This window comes from Narcine bancroftii, chromosome 1 (genome assembly GCF_036971445.1).
Source record: "Narcine bancroftii isolate sNarBan1 chromosome 1, sNarBan1.hap1, whole genome shotgun sequence".
Classification (NCBI taxonomy): domain Eukaryota; kingdom Metazoa; phylum Chordata; class Chondrichthyes; order Torpediniformes; family Narcinidae; genus Narcine; species Narcine bancroftii.
In genome coordinates, this window is record NC_091469.1 from 153,628,481 (window position 1) to 153,650,156 (window position 21,676).

The 21,676-nt window shown below is 45.7% G+C and overlaps 1 protein-coding gene across 2 annotated transcripts in view; it reads right to left on the reverse strand.

The window, feature by feature from the left end:
• cfap99 (cilia and flagella associated protein 99) overlaps positions 1–21,676 on the reverse strand; it is a 264,896-nt gene that overhangs the window by 230,543 nt on the left and 12,677 nt on the right. For both annotated transcript variants that reach the window (XM_069942179.1, XM_069942185.1), the window contains exons 2-3: positions 14,522–14,648; positions 1,656–1,800 (exon numbers count right to left, since the gene is read on the reverse strand). In XM_069942179.1, the coding sequence (XP_069798280.1) occupies positions 1,656–1,800; positions 14,522–14,648 (272 nt within the window). The remainder of the gene's footprint in view (positions 1–1,655; positions 1,801–14,521; positions 14,649–21,676) is intronic.

Below are 21,676 nucleotides of genomic sequence, written 5' to 3' on the forward strand. Positions count from 1 at the left end.
TCATAATGCTGACGACAAACTCCACTATTCTGCACATCACTGGTCAGCCTTCCCATTATATTTTGAGCAAACAATGAGCTGCTGGAGGGAATTAATGGGTCAGGCAGCATTCATGAGCAGAGATGTCAGCAATGGGATTAGTATCAAAGTTCTATAAACTTCACAAAGGTTTCAGATCTGCTATTGGACACTACTGTCTCAAACCTTCCCCCCGCACCCCCCCCCCCCCACCCATCCATCCCCACAGAGATCTCCTTCTGTACCTATCTCTCCACTTCTCCCATCCTTCATTTGTTCAGTATCCAACCACCTCTTGGTCCATCCCACCCACTCCTTCCCCACCTTTTATGCTTGCTATCTCCTCTTTGCACTTTAGCCTCGATAAAGGATCTGGGTCTGAAATGGTGGACTGACCATTTTTGGAGTGAACCACTGACTTCTTCCATGTACTCATTCTGTGCCCATGTGACCTTTCCCACTTGTGTGAAATCCTTTCTAGATGCTCACATGGTAAAGAATAGCATCCACCTTCACAGCTCTCTGTCATGACTATCTCTAGTCTAGCACACCTCCTTGTCCTGGATGCCTTGCCTGTTTCTCCCCACCCTCCACTTCCCCACCCCCACCAACACCCTCCTCCTCCAAGGTTTTCAATAGGAAGTTCAGAACTCTTGGATCCTTCCCCTGTTTCCCAGTTCCTGGACAACTATCAGCACTTTCTCCATCCATAATCCACTTTCCTTTAAGAGGTACAGCAGGCTTAACTTGCACTATCAGGTTAGAGAAAAGACCCCCAGCTGATGCGTGCAACCAATTAACACTGAGGTGAGCCCCATCCACAAGCAGAAACTTTTACAGTGAGGGTACACAAAATTGGTTTGCCTCCATTACAGTCAGTGAGTATAAGTACATAAGAAATAGGACCAGAGTAGGCCATATAGCCCAATGAGATCATGGCTGATTTCCACCTACTTGCCTTTTCCCCACATCCCTTAATTCTCCTACAATTAAAAATCGATCCAACCTTGTCTTAAATATATTTACTGAGGTAGCCTCCACTGCTTCAATGGGCAGCGAATCCCATAAATTCATCACCCTCTGAGAAAAGCAGTTTCTCCTCATCTCCATCCTAAATCTACTACCGTGAATCTTGAGACTATGCCCTTAGTTCTAGTTTCCCCCACCAATGGAAACAACTTACCTTTCTCCATCTTATTTATGCCTTTCATAATTTTATACATTTCTATAAGATCCTCTCTCATTCTTCTAAATTCATACGAGTAAATCTCAGATGACTCAATCTCTCCTCATAGGCTAACCCCCTCATCTCTGGAATCAACCTGGTGAACCTCTTCTGCACCATCTCCTTCCTCAAGTAAGGAGAACAGAACTGTATGCAGTGCTCCAGATGTGGCCTTACCAGCACCTTGTACAGTGGCAGCATAACTTCCCTGCTCCTAAATTCAATCTCTCTCGCAATGAAGGCAATGTAGCCTGCTACACCTGCAAATCAACCTTTGGTGATTCATAAGTTCAATGAGTACTCATTCTAAACCCATTTCCAAGAGTCATTCAATTCAGTCTCCAACATCTTCCATAAGAAGCAAAGTGAAGGCAAATAATAAACTTGGGCAAACTGATATGATATCACTTACCTGCAAACAGATTGCAGTCCAACCGCAGGAAGTTATTTCCATCTTGGACATAAAATCCATTCACTATCACATCGAGCAGCGGCCTGTAGTATAAACAACCTGACAGGACTTCCACCAGGAACACCTGCTCAGCTTCATCTTGTGCCTGCAAGCAAACCACAGCCGACAATAAAATATGATCCTGCACAATAACCTTGTCTTAAATTGTAGATGGGAGCTGGAGCTGTATTTTAAACAGAAGTACTGTGACTTTGTGTTCAGCGAAAGAGACATGATGCATAAATACAGGTTTGGCAGAATCAATAGCACCATGAAGGCACATCATTAGTCACATTTTCAATTGAATTGCATGGAGTTAGTGGCCTGTGTAAAATTGAACTGCGGAAGCAAGCCTGGATTTATCCTATATTCTACTAATTTTTCACTTCTATGAAGCTGTCCAAATGTCACAACTGAGTGTCAAATACTGCTCTCATTCCATCTATGTTTACAGATGACATCACCATTTTAGGCTGGATCTCTATCAATAATGAGGTGGAGTACAGGAAGAACATACAGAATGAGATAGTTGCGGCAGGGTCCCTTCTGTCATTTAAGAGAAGGTTGGATCTTTGGCAAATACTAGAGCGCATCGGATGTCCCCCAAAGTTCCTCAACATGATTATCCAACTGCACGAAAACCAACAAGGTCAGGTCAGATACAGCAATGAGCTCTCTGAACCCTTCTCCATTAACAATGGCGTGAAGCAAGGCTGTGTTCTCGCACCAACCCTCTTTTCAATCTTCTTCAGCATGATGCTGAACCAAGCCATGAAAGACCCCAACAATGAAGACGCTGTTTACATCCGGTACCGCACGGATGGCAGTCTCTTCAATCTGAGGCGCCTGCAAGCTCACACCAAGACACAAGAGCAACTTGTCCGTGAACTACTCTTTGCAGACGATGCCGCTTTAGTTGCCCATTCAGAGCCAGCTCTTCAGCGCTTGACGTCCTGCTTTGCGGAAACTGCCAAAGTGTTTGGCCTGGAAGTCAGCCTGAAGAAAACTGAGGTCCTCCATCAGCCAGCTCCCCACCATGACTACCAGCCCCCCCACATCTCCATCGGGCACACAAAACTCAAAACGGTCAACCAGTTTACCTATCTCGGCTGCACCATTTCATCAGATGCAAGGATCGACAATGAGATAGACAACAGACTCGCCAAGGCAAATAGCGCCTTTGGAAGACTACACAAAAGAGTCTGGAAAAACAACCAACTGAAAAACCTCACAAAGATAAGTGTATACAGAGCCATTGTCATACCCACACTCCTGTTCGGCTCCGAATCATGGGTCCTCTACCGGCATCACCTACGGCTCCTAGAACGCTTCCACCAGCGTTGTCTCCGCTCCATCCTCAACATCCATTGGAGTGACTTCATCCCTAACGTCGAAGTACTCGAGATGGCAGAGGTCGACAGCATCGAGTCCACGCTGCTGAAGATCCAGCTGCGCTGGGTGGGTCACGTCTCCAGAATGGAGGACCATCGCCTTCCCAAGATCGTGTTATATGGCGAGCTCTCCACTGGCCACCGTGACAGAGGTGCACCAAAGAAAAGGTACAAGGACTGCCTAAAGAAATCTCTTGGTGCCTGCCACATTGACCACCGCCAGTGGGCTGATATCGCCTCAAACCGTGCATCTTGGCGCCTCACAGTTTGGCGGGCAGCAACCTCCTTTGAAGAAGACCGCAGAGCCCACCTCACTGACAAAAGGCAAAGGAGGAAAAACCCAACGCCCAACCCCAACCAACCAATTTTCCCCTGCAGCCGCTGCAACCGTGTCTGCCTGTCCCGCATCGGACTTGTCAGCCACAAACGAGCCTGCAGCTGACGTGGACTTTTACCCCCTCCATAAATCTTCGTCCGCGAAGCCAAGCCAAAGGATGTGTACATGGAGGTGAGGGGGCTGGAGGGTTATTGGCGGAGATTGGGAGGTTTGGGAGAGTAGAGTTGTTCTAGTGAACCGGTGTGGACTCGAAAGGCCGACATGGCCTGTTTCCACTCCGTAAGTGGTTATATGGTTATAATCTTGTGGCACAGTACCAAGATAACAACCTCACTCAATTTCAGCAAAAGACCAGAAAAAGCATATACTCAAAGTTCAAAATTCAGATTTATTGTCAGAGTACATACATGAGATCACATACAACCCTGAGACCAGGAAGAATTTCTACTTAACGACCGTGTAAAAAACTGTGCTCAACAAAAGATAGGCACACAAAAGAAAGAAATGTAAAGAATGAAAGAAGTACCTACAAACTGACTGTGCAATAAAGAAAATAAATATTAATAAATAATGTGCAAAGTAAATGAGTCTCTGATTGAGTTTCTTGTCTCAAAGACTTCTACACGTGTAGGTGGAGAGCATTCTGGCTGGTGGCAACACAGTTTAGTACAGAGGTGCCAACACTCAGGACAAAAAAAACTCCAGAGGATTGTTAACTTGGCCTGTGATATCACAGGCACCAGACTTCACTTTATCGAGGATATCAATAGGGGCCGGTGTCTTAAGAAAGCAGCCTCTATCCTCAAGGACCCCCACCACCCAGGCCATGCCCCCTTCACTCTGCTACCATCAGAAAAAAGGTAAAGGAGCCTGAAGATGAGCCCTCTGCAGCGCAAAGACAGTTTCTTTCCCTCTGCCATCAATTTCCTGAGTGAACAATGAACCACAGACTTTGACTCACTTTGACGTTTTCTTGCACTATTTTTTATTTTGCTCGGTGGTTTATATAAATGTTTGCGCTGTGATGCTGTTGCAAAAGAACAAATTTCGTGACACGCTCATGATAATAAATTCTAATTCTGTTTAGGAGTCTGATGGTGGAGGGGTAGCAACTGTTCCTGGATACGATGGTACGAGTCTTGTGGTCCCTATACCTCTTTCCTGATGGCAGCAATGAGAACAGAGCACGTCATAGGTGGTGTGGATCCTTGATGGTTGCTGCTGCTCTCCATTGACAGTGTGTGATAGAACAGATTCTATCACCAGTGTGTCTATGTACAGATGGTAGCGTAGGATGACTGTGATTGGCTGAGAGTGTAGCCACGCCCACTGGCAGGTCTTAAAGGATTGCTCCTAGCCAGACCCAGGTCATTCTGGACTGGTCGACCTACATGTGATACGCTCCAGTCTTCTAGTTAATAAAAGCCTTGGTTTGGATCAACAAGTCTTTGATTCTTTTGACGTTTCCTGTAGATGTGCTCATTGGTGGGGAGAGTTTTGCCTGTGATGTCCTGGGCTCTGTCTATTACTTTTTGCAGTCCTCTATATATAGCTTTGGCACTGAGTTAAGTACTGTTCAACATGTTTTGCTCATCCTAAACTTCCTCTACTTTGAAGAATTACAATTCATGGACCAGTGGATAACCAATAAATTTCATCACAGTGAACCATTTTGGTGTTGGGAAATCATTCAAAAACTCATTTGTTTCCTTTGCAAGTGTCTCTCCACAAGAATGAATGATTCATCAAAATTCCCAACATGGAGTAATCGATATACAGGAAGAAGTTATCAGAGAGCAAATATCATTGACGGGTTCAGGTAACTTTAGAAACAGTTCATGAATGTGGATTGATTTCCAAGCTCTGAATTTCCTTTATTTGTTCATATGATATTCACATCTTTTAGCAAAGAATATACTGGAGTTTCCTCATCCAAGAGTATTAAGGTAATGGAAAATTATTGAGGTAATTGGAATATACACATGCACTTGGAGCAAATAAGAAGTTGTCGGGGATGGTGAAATTAAAAGAATGGTCTCTTCAAAGGAAGTTTGTCAAATGCATTTTCATTACCTAGAGAGTACTGCCATATAAATGACATTGATGAGGCCATTAGTTTACTGGTATGAGGTGTTAATTTCAAAGGTGAAATACAAATCTCCTGCATCTTATCACTTTCAGGTAGACGACTATTAATCTTTTTTCATGGGAGACTATTTCCCTTTCACAGGCAAACAATTTTCTGCACAGATTGTAATTTTCTTTCTCAGCAAAAAAGAAACTCAAAACAATTTGGCTCCTTTCATAAAAATCCATGGAGCAGATTGTAAGTTCCTAACTATTTGTGGTAATCATATTTTGCAATTTATTGAGAATGCCCAACAGGTTTGCACTGAACAGAATGATTATTTTCAACTCACATGGCGATGTTGATTCCTGTTTGGGCTGTGGGGATTGTAATTGATTTTTCCATTTATAAGTTTCGACAGTAAGTGATATTAATCTGCTGCAGGCATGATACCCAATCCTGTTCTCATTTGATCCACACAGGAAAAAATCACCAAGGCTTGGGGAAAACCATTTTTAATATTAGCATTAAATTATTAGGAATCTAGAATAATTCAGCCTGGATCTTTATGAATCTGGTGAAACAATAGAACAACATCCACTTGGGGCTCAAGAGAACATTTTATTAACTGGTTTGATTTGAAATGAGTAACAGCCTCTCCTGAGTTGAAACAATCTTATGTATTTGTTTACATTGATCCAGTTCACTTGTGCTAATTTAATTTGTTTGTTCCAATCCTGCTCTCTGAAAATGAACTGGAAAGATGAAGTAAACCTGATGAAGCAGACACATTATCCCTGCTTCTGCCTTTACATATGCTACTCAACATATTTATCTGTCATATGGAAGAAAGCAAATGCATTATGGCATTCATTTCAAAAGGAATAGAATATAGAAGCAAGAATGTGATGTTGAGGATTTATAGGATTTTCAATCTTCTTCAGCATGATGCTGAACCAAGCCATGAAAGACCCCAACAATGAAGACGCTGTTTACATCCGGTACCGCACGGATGGCAGTCTCTTCAATCTGAGGCGCCTGCAAGCTCACACCAAGACACAAGAGAAACTTGTCCGTGAACTACTCTTTGCAGACGATGCCGCTTTAGTTGCCCATTCAGAGCCAGCTCTTCAGCGCTTGACGTCCTGCTTTGCGGAAACTGCCAAAATGTTTGGCCTGGAAGTCAGCCTGAAGAAAACTGAGGTCCTCCATCAGCCAGCTCCCCACCATGATTACCAGCCCCCCCACATCTCCATCGGGCACACAAAACTCAAAACGGTCAACCAGTTTACCTATCTCGGCTGCACCATTTCATCAGATGCAAGGATCGACAATGAGATAGACAACAGACTCGCCAAGGCAAATAGCGCCTTTGGAAGACTACACAAAAGAATCTGGAAAAACAACCAACTGAAAAACCTCACAAAGATAAGCGTATACAGAGCCGTTGTCATACCTACACTCCTGTTCGGCTCCGCATCATGGGTCCTCTACCGGCACCACCTACGGCTCCTAGAACGCTTCCACCAGCGTTGTCTCCGCTCCATCCTCAACATCCATTGGAGCGCTTACATCCCTAACGTCGAAGTACTCGAGATGGCAGAGGTCGACAGCATCGAGTCCACGCTGTTGAAGATCCAGCTGCGCTGGATGGGTCACGTCTCCAGAATGGAGGACCATCGCCTTCCCAAGATCGTGTTATATGGCGAGCTCTCCACTGGCCACCGTGACAGAGGTGCACCAAAGAAAAGGTACAAGGACTGCCTAAAGAAATCTCTTGGTGCCTGCCACATTGACCACCGCCAGTGGGCTGATAACGCCTCAAATCGTGCATCTTGGCGCCTCACAGTTTGCCGGGCAGCAACCTCCTTTGAAGAAGACCGCAGAGCCCACCTCACTGACAAAAGGCAAAGGAGGAAAAACCCAACACCCAACCCCAACCAACCAATTTTCCCCTGCAACCGCTGCAATCGTGTCTGCCTGTCCCGCATCGGACTTGTCAGCCACAAACGAGCCTGCAGCTGACGTGGACTTTTTACCCCCTCCATAAATTTTCGTCCGCGAAGCCAAGCCAAAGAGATAGGGCACTGGTGAGACCGAACAGAATATTGTGAGCAGTTTTGGGCTCCTCATTTAAAATGTCCTGATGTTGGAGAGGGTTCAAAGGACATTCATTAGGATGATTCTGGGAATGAAAGGATTATCAAAAAGGAGCATTTGACAACTGTTGGCCTGTACTCACTGGAATTTAGGAAAACAAGGTGTAGCGGGCCGGGTCAACCCCGCACACGACAGGCCGAATCGCTGTAGCAAACAGCCAGCGCAGCAGGGCACATGGGTTTTCCCACCACCTCGCAGAAGTTCCAGGGTGCAGGAGCGCATTGCCAGGGGAACGGCCAGACCTCATAGCAACATTATGACATCACTCTCTTGAGCCTGTCGCCTCCCCTAAAAAGGAACGCGCGTGGTTTGAATAAACGGCAGTTACTGGTTTACTTGCTTGGTGCGTACAGCATTTATTTTAGCAGTTCTGCCTTTAGCAATGCTACAGTGGTGACCCCGAACAGGTTCTAACATTTTAGAATCTACAACATGCAGCAAGATGAATGCGGCCAACTCATCTACAGCCCAAGCAGCTGCCATCAATGGATCTCCCGCGGCAGTTTATGCCGTAAACGTCCATTTGCTGCCATTCTGGGCAAACCAGCCATGCAGCTGGCTGCAACTTGCTGAATCACAGTTCGCCCTGCGAGGAATAACAGCTGAGAACAGGAAGTTCTGCCACGTGGTCAGCACCACGGACCCCTCCACAGCAGTGAAAGTTGCCATGCTTGTCAACAACTCACCCGTGGACAGCAAATACATGACGTTAAATGGTTTTTGCTCAAGTCATTTGAAATTAGCCGGCACAAATGAGCCATTCGTGTGCTTAACACGCAGGGCCTAGGTGATGGCAACCCCTCAGAACTGATGGAGGAGCTCATGGCCCTTACAGACGGACACACAAAGTGCTTCCTGTTTGAGGCCCAGTTCCTTTCCAAGTTGTTGATCCACATTGCTGCTGCCATCTTCTCCAACATGGACTTTGTCAAACCGCACCTCATGGTGAGAGAAGCAGACCAGCTCTTCTGCACTCCACAACCCAACTCCATCCATGCGCAGCCCGTTTGCGCAGCGGGAGCAACAGCACAAACCTCGACCACCTCGTTTGCCCCCATGGCGGCCATCGCAGCAATCCAGCCACAATGTAGCGATCGCAGCAACAAAACAGCAGGGTATTGCTACTACCACCATCAGTGGGGCCGCAATGCTTGATGATGCGTACCGCCCTGCACCTTTTCAGGCAGCAAACCCAGTCCAATGCAGGGAAATGAGCAAGCTGGCCACCATTAGTGGCCTCAGTGGTTGGCACCAGAAAAGGCCAGAAGGTCGAGCAGGAATTCCTGATAGACACTGGTGCAGAAATCAGCCTAATTCCACCCATGTTCTTTGAGCGGAAGAACAATACCCATATAGGCTGCCAATGGTTCAACCATCCCCACCTATGGGACATGTTGCATGACCATTCACACAGGGAATGCTGTTTTCAGGTTTTCCCTCTCACACTGCGCCAATGCACTTTTCGGACTTTGGGAGTTTTCACTCTCCAACAAAGCGAGTACACCCCACTGCTCACCAACTTCACCGCTCTACTGGCCCCCAACTTCCACAATGTGGAACAAGCACATGGCTTGCAACACCACATTGAGACCACCAGACCACCCGTGTACGCACAGGTGCAGTAACTACCCCAAGATAAGCTCCTCTAAACCAAGGCGAAGTTTGCCACAATGGAGGAATTGGGATCACCCGCCATTTCAACAGCCCATGGGCTTCGCCATTACAGAGGATTGCAAAGAACTCTGCCAGCTGGCACCCCCTCCGGAGACTACTGCAGGATGAATGATGCAACAGTACTGGACAGATACCCCATCCCACACATACAGGACTTTGCCACATTACTCCAAGGTGCCCAGATTTTTTCCAAAGTCAATCTGGCGAAGGGCTAACACCAGATCCTAGTGCACAAGGACGACATCCAGAAGACAGCCCTAATCACCCCGTTTGGTCTCTTTGAGTTCCTGAAAATGCCATTCAGGATGAAAAACGTGGCTCAAACATTCCAGCGCCTCATGGAGATAGTGACAAGAGAGCTGGAGGGGATTTTCATGTACCTGGACGATATCCTCATTGCCAGTCCAGACACCAGGACACCCAAAGAATATTTAAAAAGCCTGTTTGCCTGGCTGCAGACTTTTGGGCATCAACCCGTCCAATTGCCAGTTCGGTTTGTCCACCATCGACTTTCTTGGGCATCGCATCTCCAGCGAAGGAGCAACACCTTTGCCTGACAAGGTCGAGGCCATTCAGAACTTTCCCAGGCCCAAAACCCTCAAAAGCCTGCAGGAATTCCTTGGGATGGTGAATTTCTATCATCACTTCCTCCCAGGAGCAGCAGCCACCATGCGGCCTCTCTTCAACCTCGTTAAGACAGGTAACAATGAAGAACAATACCCTCGTCTGTGGACGAACTCCAGGCATTTGAGGAGACCAAAACAGCACTTTCCAAAGCCAATGCACCACAAGCCTCTGGTGCAGGAGCTGGGCAAAATCTCAGATCCCTGTCGGCAAGGCAACAACGGCACCTTTCTTACATCTCCAAATATACAATGGACTCTGCCATGTAGCCGGGAAGTACAACATGGTGGGTGACGCACTGTCCAAGCCAACAATCTCTGAGGTGACAGGTGGCACTGACACAGCTCAGCTCACCAGGGACCAGGTTGATGATGCCAATACACAGACATACCACACCACCATCACCAGCCTACAAATTGAGGAGTTCATGCCAGACCCAGGAGGCCCAATATGTCTACAGGCCAGTCCAGGCCAATCCTGCCCGTGATCTGGAGGCAGCAGGTGTTCAATCAAATGCATGGATTCTCTCATGCTTCCATTTGGACAACAATTTGTCTCATTTCGGACAGGTTCGTATGGCATGGGCTTCGGTGCGAAGTTTCACTTTGGGGAAAAACCTGTGTACAATGCCAGTGAGCCAAAGTCCATCGGCACACTAAAGGCCCAGTGTAACATTTCCCATCCGTAGTGAACAGGTTCGACCAGGTGCACATGGACATTGTAGGGCCCCTTCCCATCAGCCAGGGAATGAGGTACCTTTTCACCGTGGTCAACCGCTTTACAAGCTGGCCAGAGTCAGTGCCCACGCCAGCCTGCGACATGGAGACCTGTGCGAGAGCCTTTACCTCACAGTGGGTTGTCCGTTTTGGAGTCCGTTCCCACATAACTTCGGACTGGGGAGTCCAGTTCACCTCTTCCCTCTGAGCAACCATGGCCAAATTCTGCAGCTGCACCACACAACCGCCTACCACCCCCAATCCAATGGGCTTGTAGAGTGCTTTCACCGCCATCTAAAAGCAGCCCTCAAATCACGGCTGTATGGGCCCCAACTGGATATATAAACTCCCATGGGCCCTGGTGGGCATCTCCACAGCACCTAAAGAAGGCCTCCCCACCTCATCAGCGGAAATGATCTATGGCACACCACTCTCCATCCTAGGCGACATCCATTTTGGCTCCACGGAACCACCACCAAGTGCCCTGGATGTCCTACAGCGGCTGAGGAACCACACCACCTACCCACGTCCACATCCTATCACCACCCATGGGACGCCAACCAGCCATGTCTCACAACAACTCAAAGCCGTGGACTTTTTCTTTGTAAGACAGGGCAATCCAGGTACCCACCCCCTGCAGGGTCTTTCAAGGTACTGAGAAGGGTGGGGGTTGTATATACTCTGGACATTGGAGGCAGGCATAACATGTTTACAGTTGACCGCCTCAAGAAAGCCCACTTCGACTGTTCAGAGCCTTTCCCTGCCCCTACACTAGGCCACCAGGGGCGCCTGTCCAAAGACAATCTCCCAAACCTCACCCAAAGAGACTGCGATTCTGGAGAGGATGGTGTAGCTGGCCGGGTCAACCCCCCACACAACAGGCCAAATCACCGTAGCGAACAGCCAACGTGGCAGGGCACAGGGGTTTTCCCCCCATCTCGCAGAAGTTCCAGGCTGCAGGAACTCCTTGCTAGGGGAATGGCCAGGCCTCACAGCAACCTTATGACATCAGTCCCGTGAGCCTGTCACCTCCCTGAAAAAGGAAAGCGTGTGGTTTGAATAAACAGCAGTTACTGGTTTCCTTGTTTGGTGTGGACACCGTTTATTTTAGCAGTTCTGCCTTTAGCGGTGCAACAGAGGGATCTCATTGAAACATAGATGTAGAAAGGTTGTTTCCCATGGTGGGAGAGTAGGACAAGAGGTCACAACTTCAGGATTGAAAGGCATCTGCTTAGAACAGAGATGTGGAGGAATTTCTTCAGCTAGTTGCTAGAGGGTGGTAAATCTGTGCCACAGGGTGTGGGGCAGACTTGATGGGCTGAAGAGCCTATTTCTGTTCCTATGTCTTATGGTCTTATTCTCTTCAATTTGTTGTTAATCAATACTGGCATTTTCTTTAGCTAACAGACTTTTTCAGCTGAACTCGAATCATGGAATAATGTAGGCCCTGTAGCGAGGTCACTACAACTACAGCGAGGTTATAGCTCTTGGTTACAGCCCTAAGGCAATAGTTCAAATCCGCAGGAGAAGAAAGGCACACGGACCAGTAGAGTGTATCCAACTCTGAGTTTATTCAGTGGCAGTTCTGCCTTTTATAGTCAGCTTGGCTATGTCACCGCTGGGGCATGGCTTGAGTAGGCTGGCTGCCGATTGGTTTACTCGGATGCCTGGGCCCTGATTGGGCCTGTTGTGATCCACCGGTGGTGATTGGTGGCCTATGGAAAAGAGCGTTTCATCCCACACGATGTTTTCCCAGTCGCCGCGTTCGATGACCATTTCCTGTGTCAATCCAAGGTGCGTGCCATTGGCTGCTACAGCCCAGCAATTTCCCTTTTGTTCATTTCTTTTGTATTATTTTGCCTTCATCCGGACAAACGGATGCTGGTATTTAATCCAGAGTTGAATGAAAGAGGTCAAAAATATTGTTGGATGTTTGAAGTTTTCTTTTTTTTGAAAATTTTAAATTTTCACATATGCATTAAAATTATACATAATTGTGTTGTTCAAAATACTAATAATTAATACTTAGTGATTTAAACCCCCCTCCCCTCCCCTCCCTCCCTATAGAATTCAGCCCCAAAGAAAGGAGAAAAGGAAAACATCTGGACATCATTGAACAAAAATAAAGATTAATAAAACTATTTGCAAAGCATATCGATTTTAAGGAGTTGGAAGACCTATGTTGGGTGATTACAACCTAATTCCTGCAATTTGAAGATATGGTTCCCAAATCTTTTGAAAATTTTCAAATTTATTCCATAAATTATATGTCATCTTTTCAAGTGGTATACAACTATGTATTTCAGCATGTTATCTATCAATCCCCAAATAAACATCAGATTTCCATGTAACTGCTAAGCACTGCTACGGCAATCTTTATACATTCTTTCTGATATTTTTTTAATTTTAATTCCAATTCTTTATCAAATATATTGTGACAGAGTATTTAGAGGTGGGTTGGGAGGAATTGTTAGAGCAGGTTGCACACAAATATTTTAAAACACAGAATTTTTGCAGGACTTTTGCACAGTGCTAGCTTGCAAAAATGCAACAAAGTAGCACGCCTGGGAGAGCATGTGATCTTTGTCGGCAGAGGAGAACAGTTTTGCGCTCAGAGAGGGAGGATGTGAAACAGAAAGAGAGGAGATGGAAATCAGTTCCAGAAGAACAAAGCTGGCAAACTTTTGGAAGACTGTCTGGTCAAAGGAGAAGGTTGGTTGTCTGAAAGGTGACCTGAAAGGAGGAGGATCATCTGGAGAACCCGGAAGGGGGAAAGTTTCGTCAGCAAGACCGATTGAGAAGGAATCCGTTGCGGATGTCCTGGAAGAGGAATCTCTCTCTGAAAACCAGCAAGAACCCTCCTGAGTGGTAACCATTTGTTTGTTAAGCACCAAACGACTAGTGAACTTTGTTAATGCTAACTTCTGTGCACAGTACATTGGACTGTGATCCAAAGAACTTTTCTAAGCTTATATACACATTACACACACCTGCGCTTAGTATTAGAGGGGGGATTAAGTAGGTTAGGTAGGTTAAGTAAGAAGTTAGAGTCTAATTCTGTTTTCTTGTTCAATTATAACTAAAAACTACTTGTGTTTAAGTAACCCTGTGTTGTGGTGCATATCTATTGCTGCTAGTTTTTGGGGTCCTCTGCACTCCGTAACAATATTCCCAAGTAGAAAAATTCTTGAATCCTGTGGAAATTTGACTTCTGTGACTCATTCTCAAAATAAACCCAGTTCTATCCAAAAAGTTCTTAATTTTGGAAATATCCAGGTAGAATGTAAAACAGCATCTATATCTTGATTAGATGTTTGAAGTTTTCTGACATGGTTTAAAACCATAGAACGCTATAGCACAGAAAACAGGCTTTTCGGCCCTTCTAGTCAGTGCCAGCCACTATTCTGCTAGCCCCACTGACCTGCTCCCACTCCAGAACACTCCCATTCATGTATCTATCCAATCTATTCTTAAAATTTAAGATTGAACCCGCATTCACCACACCTGATGGCAGCCCATTCCACACTCCCACCATTCATTTGTTATTTTACTCAAAATAAAAATCTGAAATTAAAACAAAAACTGCTGGAATAATTCAGCAAATCAGGCAGCATCTATGGAAAGAGAAATCCCTACATGTTAGACCCGGGACCCTTCTTCAGACCCTGCTTTTCGATCTGCAATATTAACTCAATTTCTCTTTCCACTGATGCTGCCTGACCCACTGAGCATTTGGGCAGTTTCTCTTTTTATTTCAAATTAAAAACATCTGGAGCTTGGATTTGAACTGGAACTTGTTTTTTTTTTTGCCCATGGATTCCTAATTGTGATTCATTCAATGTTAGTATATCCCTCACCTTATAGATTTTAGCTGCGTCGCTTACAAAGTGATCAGGGCTGTTTCTCTGTGGATCAAACTGGTCCAGCAAACGTACAATATCTGCCAAAAGTTGTGAGTGACTTGGCATCTTCAATCGAAAGCACCTGTTAGGTGAAAGGGGTGAAAATATATGTGAAGAGGAGAACTCATTCCGCACATCAAAGCTGGGTCAAATGACATGCAAAGCCAGAAGAAAATTTAATGAGATATGATCTTGTGATACTTTTCAGAAACTCAAAATACTTCATATGCAACCTGTTGGTTTTAAGTGACTGGAGTGTATTTTGTACCTGGCGAGAAAAGCCAGGTGCCAGAAGTGCCTTAAAAATGGCCACTTTGCTGTAGTCTGTCGCTCCATCCCTTCAAAATTTATTTTTAGTTAATAAAATTGTAATGCGCGTCGAAAGAACCAAAGACTTGTTGATCCAAACCAAGGCTTTGATTAACTAAAAGACTGGAGCATATCACAAGTCGGTCGACCAGTCCAGAATGACCTGGCCTGGCTAGGAGCAATCCTTTAAGACCTGCCAGTAGGTGTGGCTACACTCTCAGCCAATCACAGTCATCCTACATGACCATCTGTACATAGACACATTGGTGATAGAATCTGTACTATCACATTGGTTTACATGCTTCAAGATTTAAAGATTGCCAAATTAACTTGCCTTTCAGTCATGCCTGTGACATTCAACACGATGACATACTTACCTGAGGTCCTCAATTTAAAAGTTTACGGCACTAGTTGAAGAGACTCTTTCACTTATCCATTGGCCAATCAATAAAAACAGACCATGTCATGAACTCATTGCTGTTTGTGGGAATTTGCTGTGACCAAATTGAATTCTTTTTAATTCAATGTTACAAAAATGACTATAATACAAAAGGGTTTCATCTATTGTGAAATTTTTTTGGGGGTTTCCTCAGGTATATCAATTCAAGCCTTTTGTTGTCTTTGAAGACATTAAAGAGCATCCCCACTCTGGAATGCAGTTTCATCCAAAGGACACACTAGCTAAAACAACAGAAATAGCCTCTTATTAGGTAACACATGGCACACTCAAATTTTAGAGTGCAGCTTGAACAAATAATCATTTGAATCCCAGGCAACAGTAGATGAGAGATTATATAGCACAGTCTTCCTAACAAACTCTGATCAATTAATAATCCAAGCCTTTTGTTTCAAAATGTACATTGATTCCTGGGTAGATCTTTCCAATTTATCACAGTTTCTCGTGTTTTTTTCTCCCCAAAGCCTCATAAATTTTTGGCCATCAAGTATCGAACTAATTCATGTTGGAAAGGCATCAATGAATCAGCTTTCACTATCCTATTAATTCATGACTCCTCTGACCCTTTCACCATTTGCTTTAAGTGCGACCTTGGGAATCAGTTATCTCCTTGTTTATTGTTGAATCACTCATGATTTTGAACACCTCCATTACAATTTGAAGTGATGCACCAAGTCCTTAATGTGGGTAACGTGGAAATTCAAGTTCCCAAAGAAGATGAAGATAAGAACTTGTATAGTACATTCAGTTGGCTCTGGGAGATAGGACTAAAAAGCATCTGTTAGAGTATCTGATTCTGCTAACATGCTTTGTTTAGTTTAGAACATATGGGGTGCTGAATCAAGATAGTCATTATGTTCCATATCAGGTCCTTACAGAAGGACATTGAGTTGTTTTCAAAGCAGTGAAAGGACCTGCATTGCTTCAGTCTCCTTTCTTAAGTTTAAGAACAAAGCAACAACACAGCATGAGATTTTGAGAACAAACATTTGAAGATTATTATTTCTCTTGTTATTGACTCAACAGTGAATTTTAGAGCAATAAATTTAAATAAAGAGAGGAAATTCTGTTAGGAGTTAAACAGGAAAGTCTGCAGACACTGTGAATGTACAATATTCATTAAGGGCTCTTGCCCAAATCGCTTCCCACACATTGCTGTGTGACCTGCTGAGTTTCTCCAGCACCTTTGTGTATTGCACAAGCATTTTGGTAAAGCCTTTCATGTTCTCAGGGCACCACAGTTCGCTCTAAAACAAATAAGGTACTTTTCTGAGAGTCCCAGTAAAGTGGATATGGCAGTAGCCAATTTCCACCAGAGAATGAGAATCACAATTTATTGTCATGAACAAGTCATGAAATTCGGGGTTTGCAGCAAACATTCATATTATAACCACCTTACACATTATTATAAGAAAATAAAAATAATAGGGCACAAAAAGTAAGACAGAGCCTTTGGTTCATTGACCATTCAGGAATCTGATGGCGGAGGGGAAGAAGCCGTCCTTGTACTGCTGAGTGCTCATCTTTAGGCTCCTGTACCTTTTTCCCGATGGTAGTAGAGTGCAGAGGGCATGGTCTGGGTGATGGGGGTCTTTGAGGATAGAGGCTGCTTTTTTAAGACACCACCTCATGTAGATGTCCTTGATGGGGTGAAGTCTGGTGCCCGTGATGTTGCAGGCCGAGTTAACAACCCTCTGGAGTTTATTCTTGTCCTGAGAGTTGGCACCTCCATATTAGACAGAGATGTAACCAGCCTGACTGCTCTCCAAGGAATATCTGTAAGTTTACAAGAGTCTTCGGTGACATACCAAATTTCCTCAGGCACCTCACAAAGTATAGCCACTGGCGAGCCTTTTTTGTGATTGCATCAATGTGGAGGCTCCAGGACAGATCCTCGGAGATGTTATTACTCAAGAATTTGAAGTTCTTGACCTTCTCCACTACTGAGCCCTCGATGAGGACTAGGTCGGGTTACCCTGACTTCCTCCTAAAGTCCACAATCATCTCTTTGGTTTTGGTGACGTTGAGCGCAATGTTGTTGTCATTACTCCATTCAATGAACTGATCTATTTCCCTCCTGTACACTTCCTCATTGCCGTTCGTGATTCTGCCGACAATTGTGGTGTCATTGGAATTGTGTCTGGCCAAAGAATCATGGCTGTATAATAAGTAGAGCAGTGGGTTAAGCACGCCTCCTTGGGGTGCGCCTATATTGATAATCAGTGAGGAGGAGATGTTGTTTCCAATTTGTGCTGACTGTGGTCTTTCGATGAGAAAGTCAAGGATCCAGTTGCAGAGGTGGGTGCAGAGGCCTAGAGTTTGTAGTTTCTTAACCAGCTCTGAGGGAATAATGGTATTAAAGGCCGAGTTGTAGTCGACGAAGAGCAGCCGTATGTATGAATTGCTGTTTTCGAGGTGATCCAGAGCTGATTGGAGAGCCAGCCATATTGCATCGGCTGTGGAGCGATTGTGACAATAGGTCAGTTGCAGTGGGTCCAGATCTTTGCTTAGGAACATGTTAATTCTGGCCATGACCAGACTCTCAAAGCATTTCATCACAGTAGAAGTTAGTGCTATTGGCCAGTAGTCATTGAGGCAACTAACACTGCTCTTCTTGGGTACCAGGATGATTGATGCCCTTTTGAAGCAGGTGGGAACCTCTGGCTCCCACAATGAGAGGTTGAAAATGTCCATGAACATTTTGGCTATTTAGTTGGCTCAAATTTTCTGTACCCTGCCAGGTACACCGTCAGGTCCTGATACCTTGTGAGGGTTCACCCTCTTGAATGATGTTTTGATATCGCCCTCAGAGAAAGATATCACAGGATCCTCAGCCTTTTCATGGATTCTAGTAGGCACTGTTTGGTTCATCTTCTCAAAGTGGGCATAGAAGGTGTTCAGCTCATCAGGTAGTGAAGCATCACGGCCATCTATAATGTTCACCCTCACTTTATAGGTTGTAATGGCCTGCATTCCCTGCCATAGCTGGCATGTATCTGTCTCTAGCTTCCTCTGGAATTTCCACTTTGCTTCAGAGATGGCCTTCCACAGGTTGAACCTGGACTTCTTAAAGATCCTGATCCCCAGCCTTAAATGCCCTTGTTCTCGCCCTCAGCAGATTGTGAATTCTCTGATTTATCCAGGGCTTCTGGTTGGTGAACACTCAGTATTTGCACATGGGCACTCACTCATCCATGCAGGTCTTGAAGTTGGTGACACCTGTTGTATATTCATTCAAGTCTATGGATGAGTTCTTGAATATGTTCCAGTCCACCAATTCAAAGCAGTCCTGTGGATGCTCTTCCGCCTCCCTCGATCACACCTTCACTGTCTTCACCACTGGTGCTGTGGTCCTCAGTCTCTGTTTGTACATCGAGAGTAGAAGCACAGATGGGTGATCAGACTTGCCAAAGTGTGGTCGTATTCTTCATAGTGGTGAAGCAGTGGTCGAGTGTGTTGTTCCCCGGTCTCCCCTGGTAACTTGTCATATTGACATTTCCCACAATGATCAGGTGAGTGATGACTTATATTAAATTTTATATTATATATAAATGTTTTTTAAAAGAGATAAATTGTGGTGGGGTTTAGTATACAATAACAATAACATACATACAATAACACTTCACATCTCATTTAAAATCCAAGAGCTTTGCTGAAAATGAGACAGTGAGGCACCGAGTGCCTTTGTAAAGACAATAAAAACTATTTTGGAATTGCTTTTCTAAGGAACTTCAGAAGCAGGTGCAAATGAAACAGAGGATGATAAGATCTTCCAGAGACTGGGTCTGGAGCCCTGCAGTAAGATCATGTGGTTTTGCATGCATAGGCACTTTCAAGTGGCTAAAATCCCCCTGCCCCCCCCCCCAATGTAAAGCCGCATATTATGCCCATATGCGGCTGACGGGAGGCCACTTGAAAGCGCAGGAGGTGATGCGAGGCGAACTTTATAACCCTCCTCCGGGAGGAATAATTGCCGGAACACTGAGGTTCCCCCCGGCACCTGAATGCAGTTGCCTGAAAGCGGCTGCCAAGGGGATGACAATCAGTTGGTGAGTGCCTGACAACCTCCCTCCCCGCTGCCCCTGCCCCCCAGTGCGGGACGTCAGGGCAGGGGCAGCCAACATGGGCTGTCAGCGCTGGGGCGGCTGGTGCGGGCTGTCAGCACTGAGGCGGCCGGTGCGGGCTGTCAGCGCTGGGGCGGCCGACGTGGGCTGTCCCCATACTGATCCCACTTCTCCGGTCTCTCCCCACAGCCCCATGTCAGTCCCCTCACTGATCCCACTGCCCCATGCTCTCCCCACAGCCATGTATCAGTCCCCACACTGATCCCACTGCTCTGGCTGCCCCAGCATCCCTCGCCTGCCACCCCAGCTCTGACAGCCTGCACCGGCCGTCCCAGTGCTGACAGCCTGCGACAGCTGCCCCAGCTCCGACAGCCAGCCGCCTCAACCCTGACAGCCCGAAGGGACAGGAGCTCGAGTGCGCTCCGAGGCGCCTCCTGTGAAGTTGTCCCTTTCAGATGGCCAGTGCTGCGCTTTTGGCGCTGCCATCTGAACGGCCATTCCACAGGTCTGAATCCGCATCTGTTGGTGCATTCTTGGCGGAGAATGTTCCTGAAGAAGCCTAGAGAGAGAGAAAAGCGACCAAATAGGCTTTCTCTAAAAGGCGCTTTCAGGTGGCCAAAATACCCTGACGTAAAGCCGCATATTCTACCCTTAGGCAGCTGTCGGGAGGCCACCTGAAAGTGGAGAACCCAGTCAGGAGGAGCACTTACCTAACCCTCCTCCTATAGGTATAATCTTCGGCTCTGAGAATCCCCCGTTGCACATGAAAGCAGCGGTGGGACTACGGCTACAGTCCACAGGAGCCGGTGTTTGCTCGGACACGGCTCTCCTTCAGCTGCCATGTTTAGGTGACAGAAAGGCGTCTTCTCCGCGGCCACCTGAACGTCCCAGCTGCACTCCCCCAGCCGCGTCTGCCGGCACATTATCTGTGTCCGAGCACCTGAAAATGGCTTGAGAGAGAGAAAGAGACAGAGAAAAAGAAAGCTGACTTCTGCAGTGGCTTTTGGGAGTTTGTAGAAAACCCCATTTTGAAGACGGGTTGTGAGTTCTGAATTCAGCCTGTTGAAAAAGCCTTGTGGTCCATACAAGAGGAAATGGCTTGCTAGAGTGTTTCACCTGAAATAAGGGAAACAAGAGGAACTCGGAGGTTATCACTAGGAAAACCCTAATGGGGTAAGTTTCTTCAGCAAGATGTGACTAACGGAAATAAATCAGTTTGTGTGTGTCCAACAAGCAACGAATCTCTTTCTGAAACCAACAAGAACTTTCCTGAGCGGTAACCATTTACCTTTTCATTAGAGCCTGGCGAAAATTCATAAATGTTAAATTCTGTGCACAGATTAAGAATTGCCTGATAACAGCAAACTTGGAGGAGTGAGAAGTGAGATTGGACTGTTAATCAAAGAACTTTCCTGAACATATACACATTACATACAAGTGCGTTTAGAATTAGAGGTGGGGGAGGGGGGGTTAAGTTAGGTTAAGTTAATAGTAATAAGTTTGATCCTGTTTTTATGTTTAAAGAAAATTAAAAACAAATTTTGTTTAAGTAACCATTTGTCTTGGTGAATTTCTATTGCTGCTGGGCTTTGGGGTCCTCTGGGCCTGTAACAAGTGGCATCAGGATGTGCTATCTCATGGATGTTTATCACAGTACTCAGTCTGGAGCAACTGACTTCAAGGGGCCAGTTGCCCACCTTTGCCCCTTCTCCTGCCAGTGAGATCAGCTTCGCCAGGCATAAGAACTACACCACATGTGAAGGCCAGGAGTTGGACTTGGTTGTCAGAGACTGTTTGAGATGCATGCCATGAAGAGCATTTTGGAAGCAGTGGGAACTCATCTCACTACCATCCTTTGGCTATGACAACCTTTAGAGCCAGTCTAGAGCTACACGACACAGATTTAGGGTGAACATAGAACACTAAAACACAGTACCTGCCCTTCAGCCCATGTTGTGCTGCCAACCTATATAAACCTACTCAACATACTAAACTTTCTCTACTCACACCCATAATCCTCTATTTTTCTTGCATCCATATGCCTGTTTAAAAGTCTAATATCCTTATTGTTTCATCCTCCACCACCAACCCTGGCAATGCATTCCAGGCACCATCTACTCTGTGTTAAAAAAGCTACCCTGACATCTCCTCTAAACTTTACTCCCCTCACCATGTAGATGTCCTCTGGTGTTTGCTCATCTTGCCCTGGTAAAAAGGTGCTGGCCGACCACCCTCAAGATCTCAGGAGCAAGCTTTTCAAGTTGAGGTGGTGGCTATCTG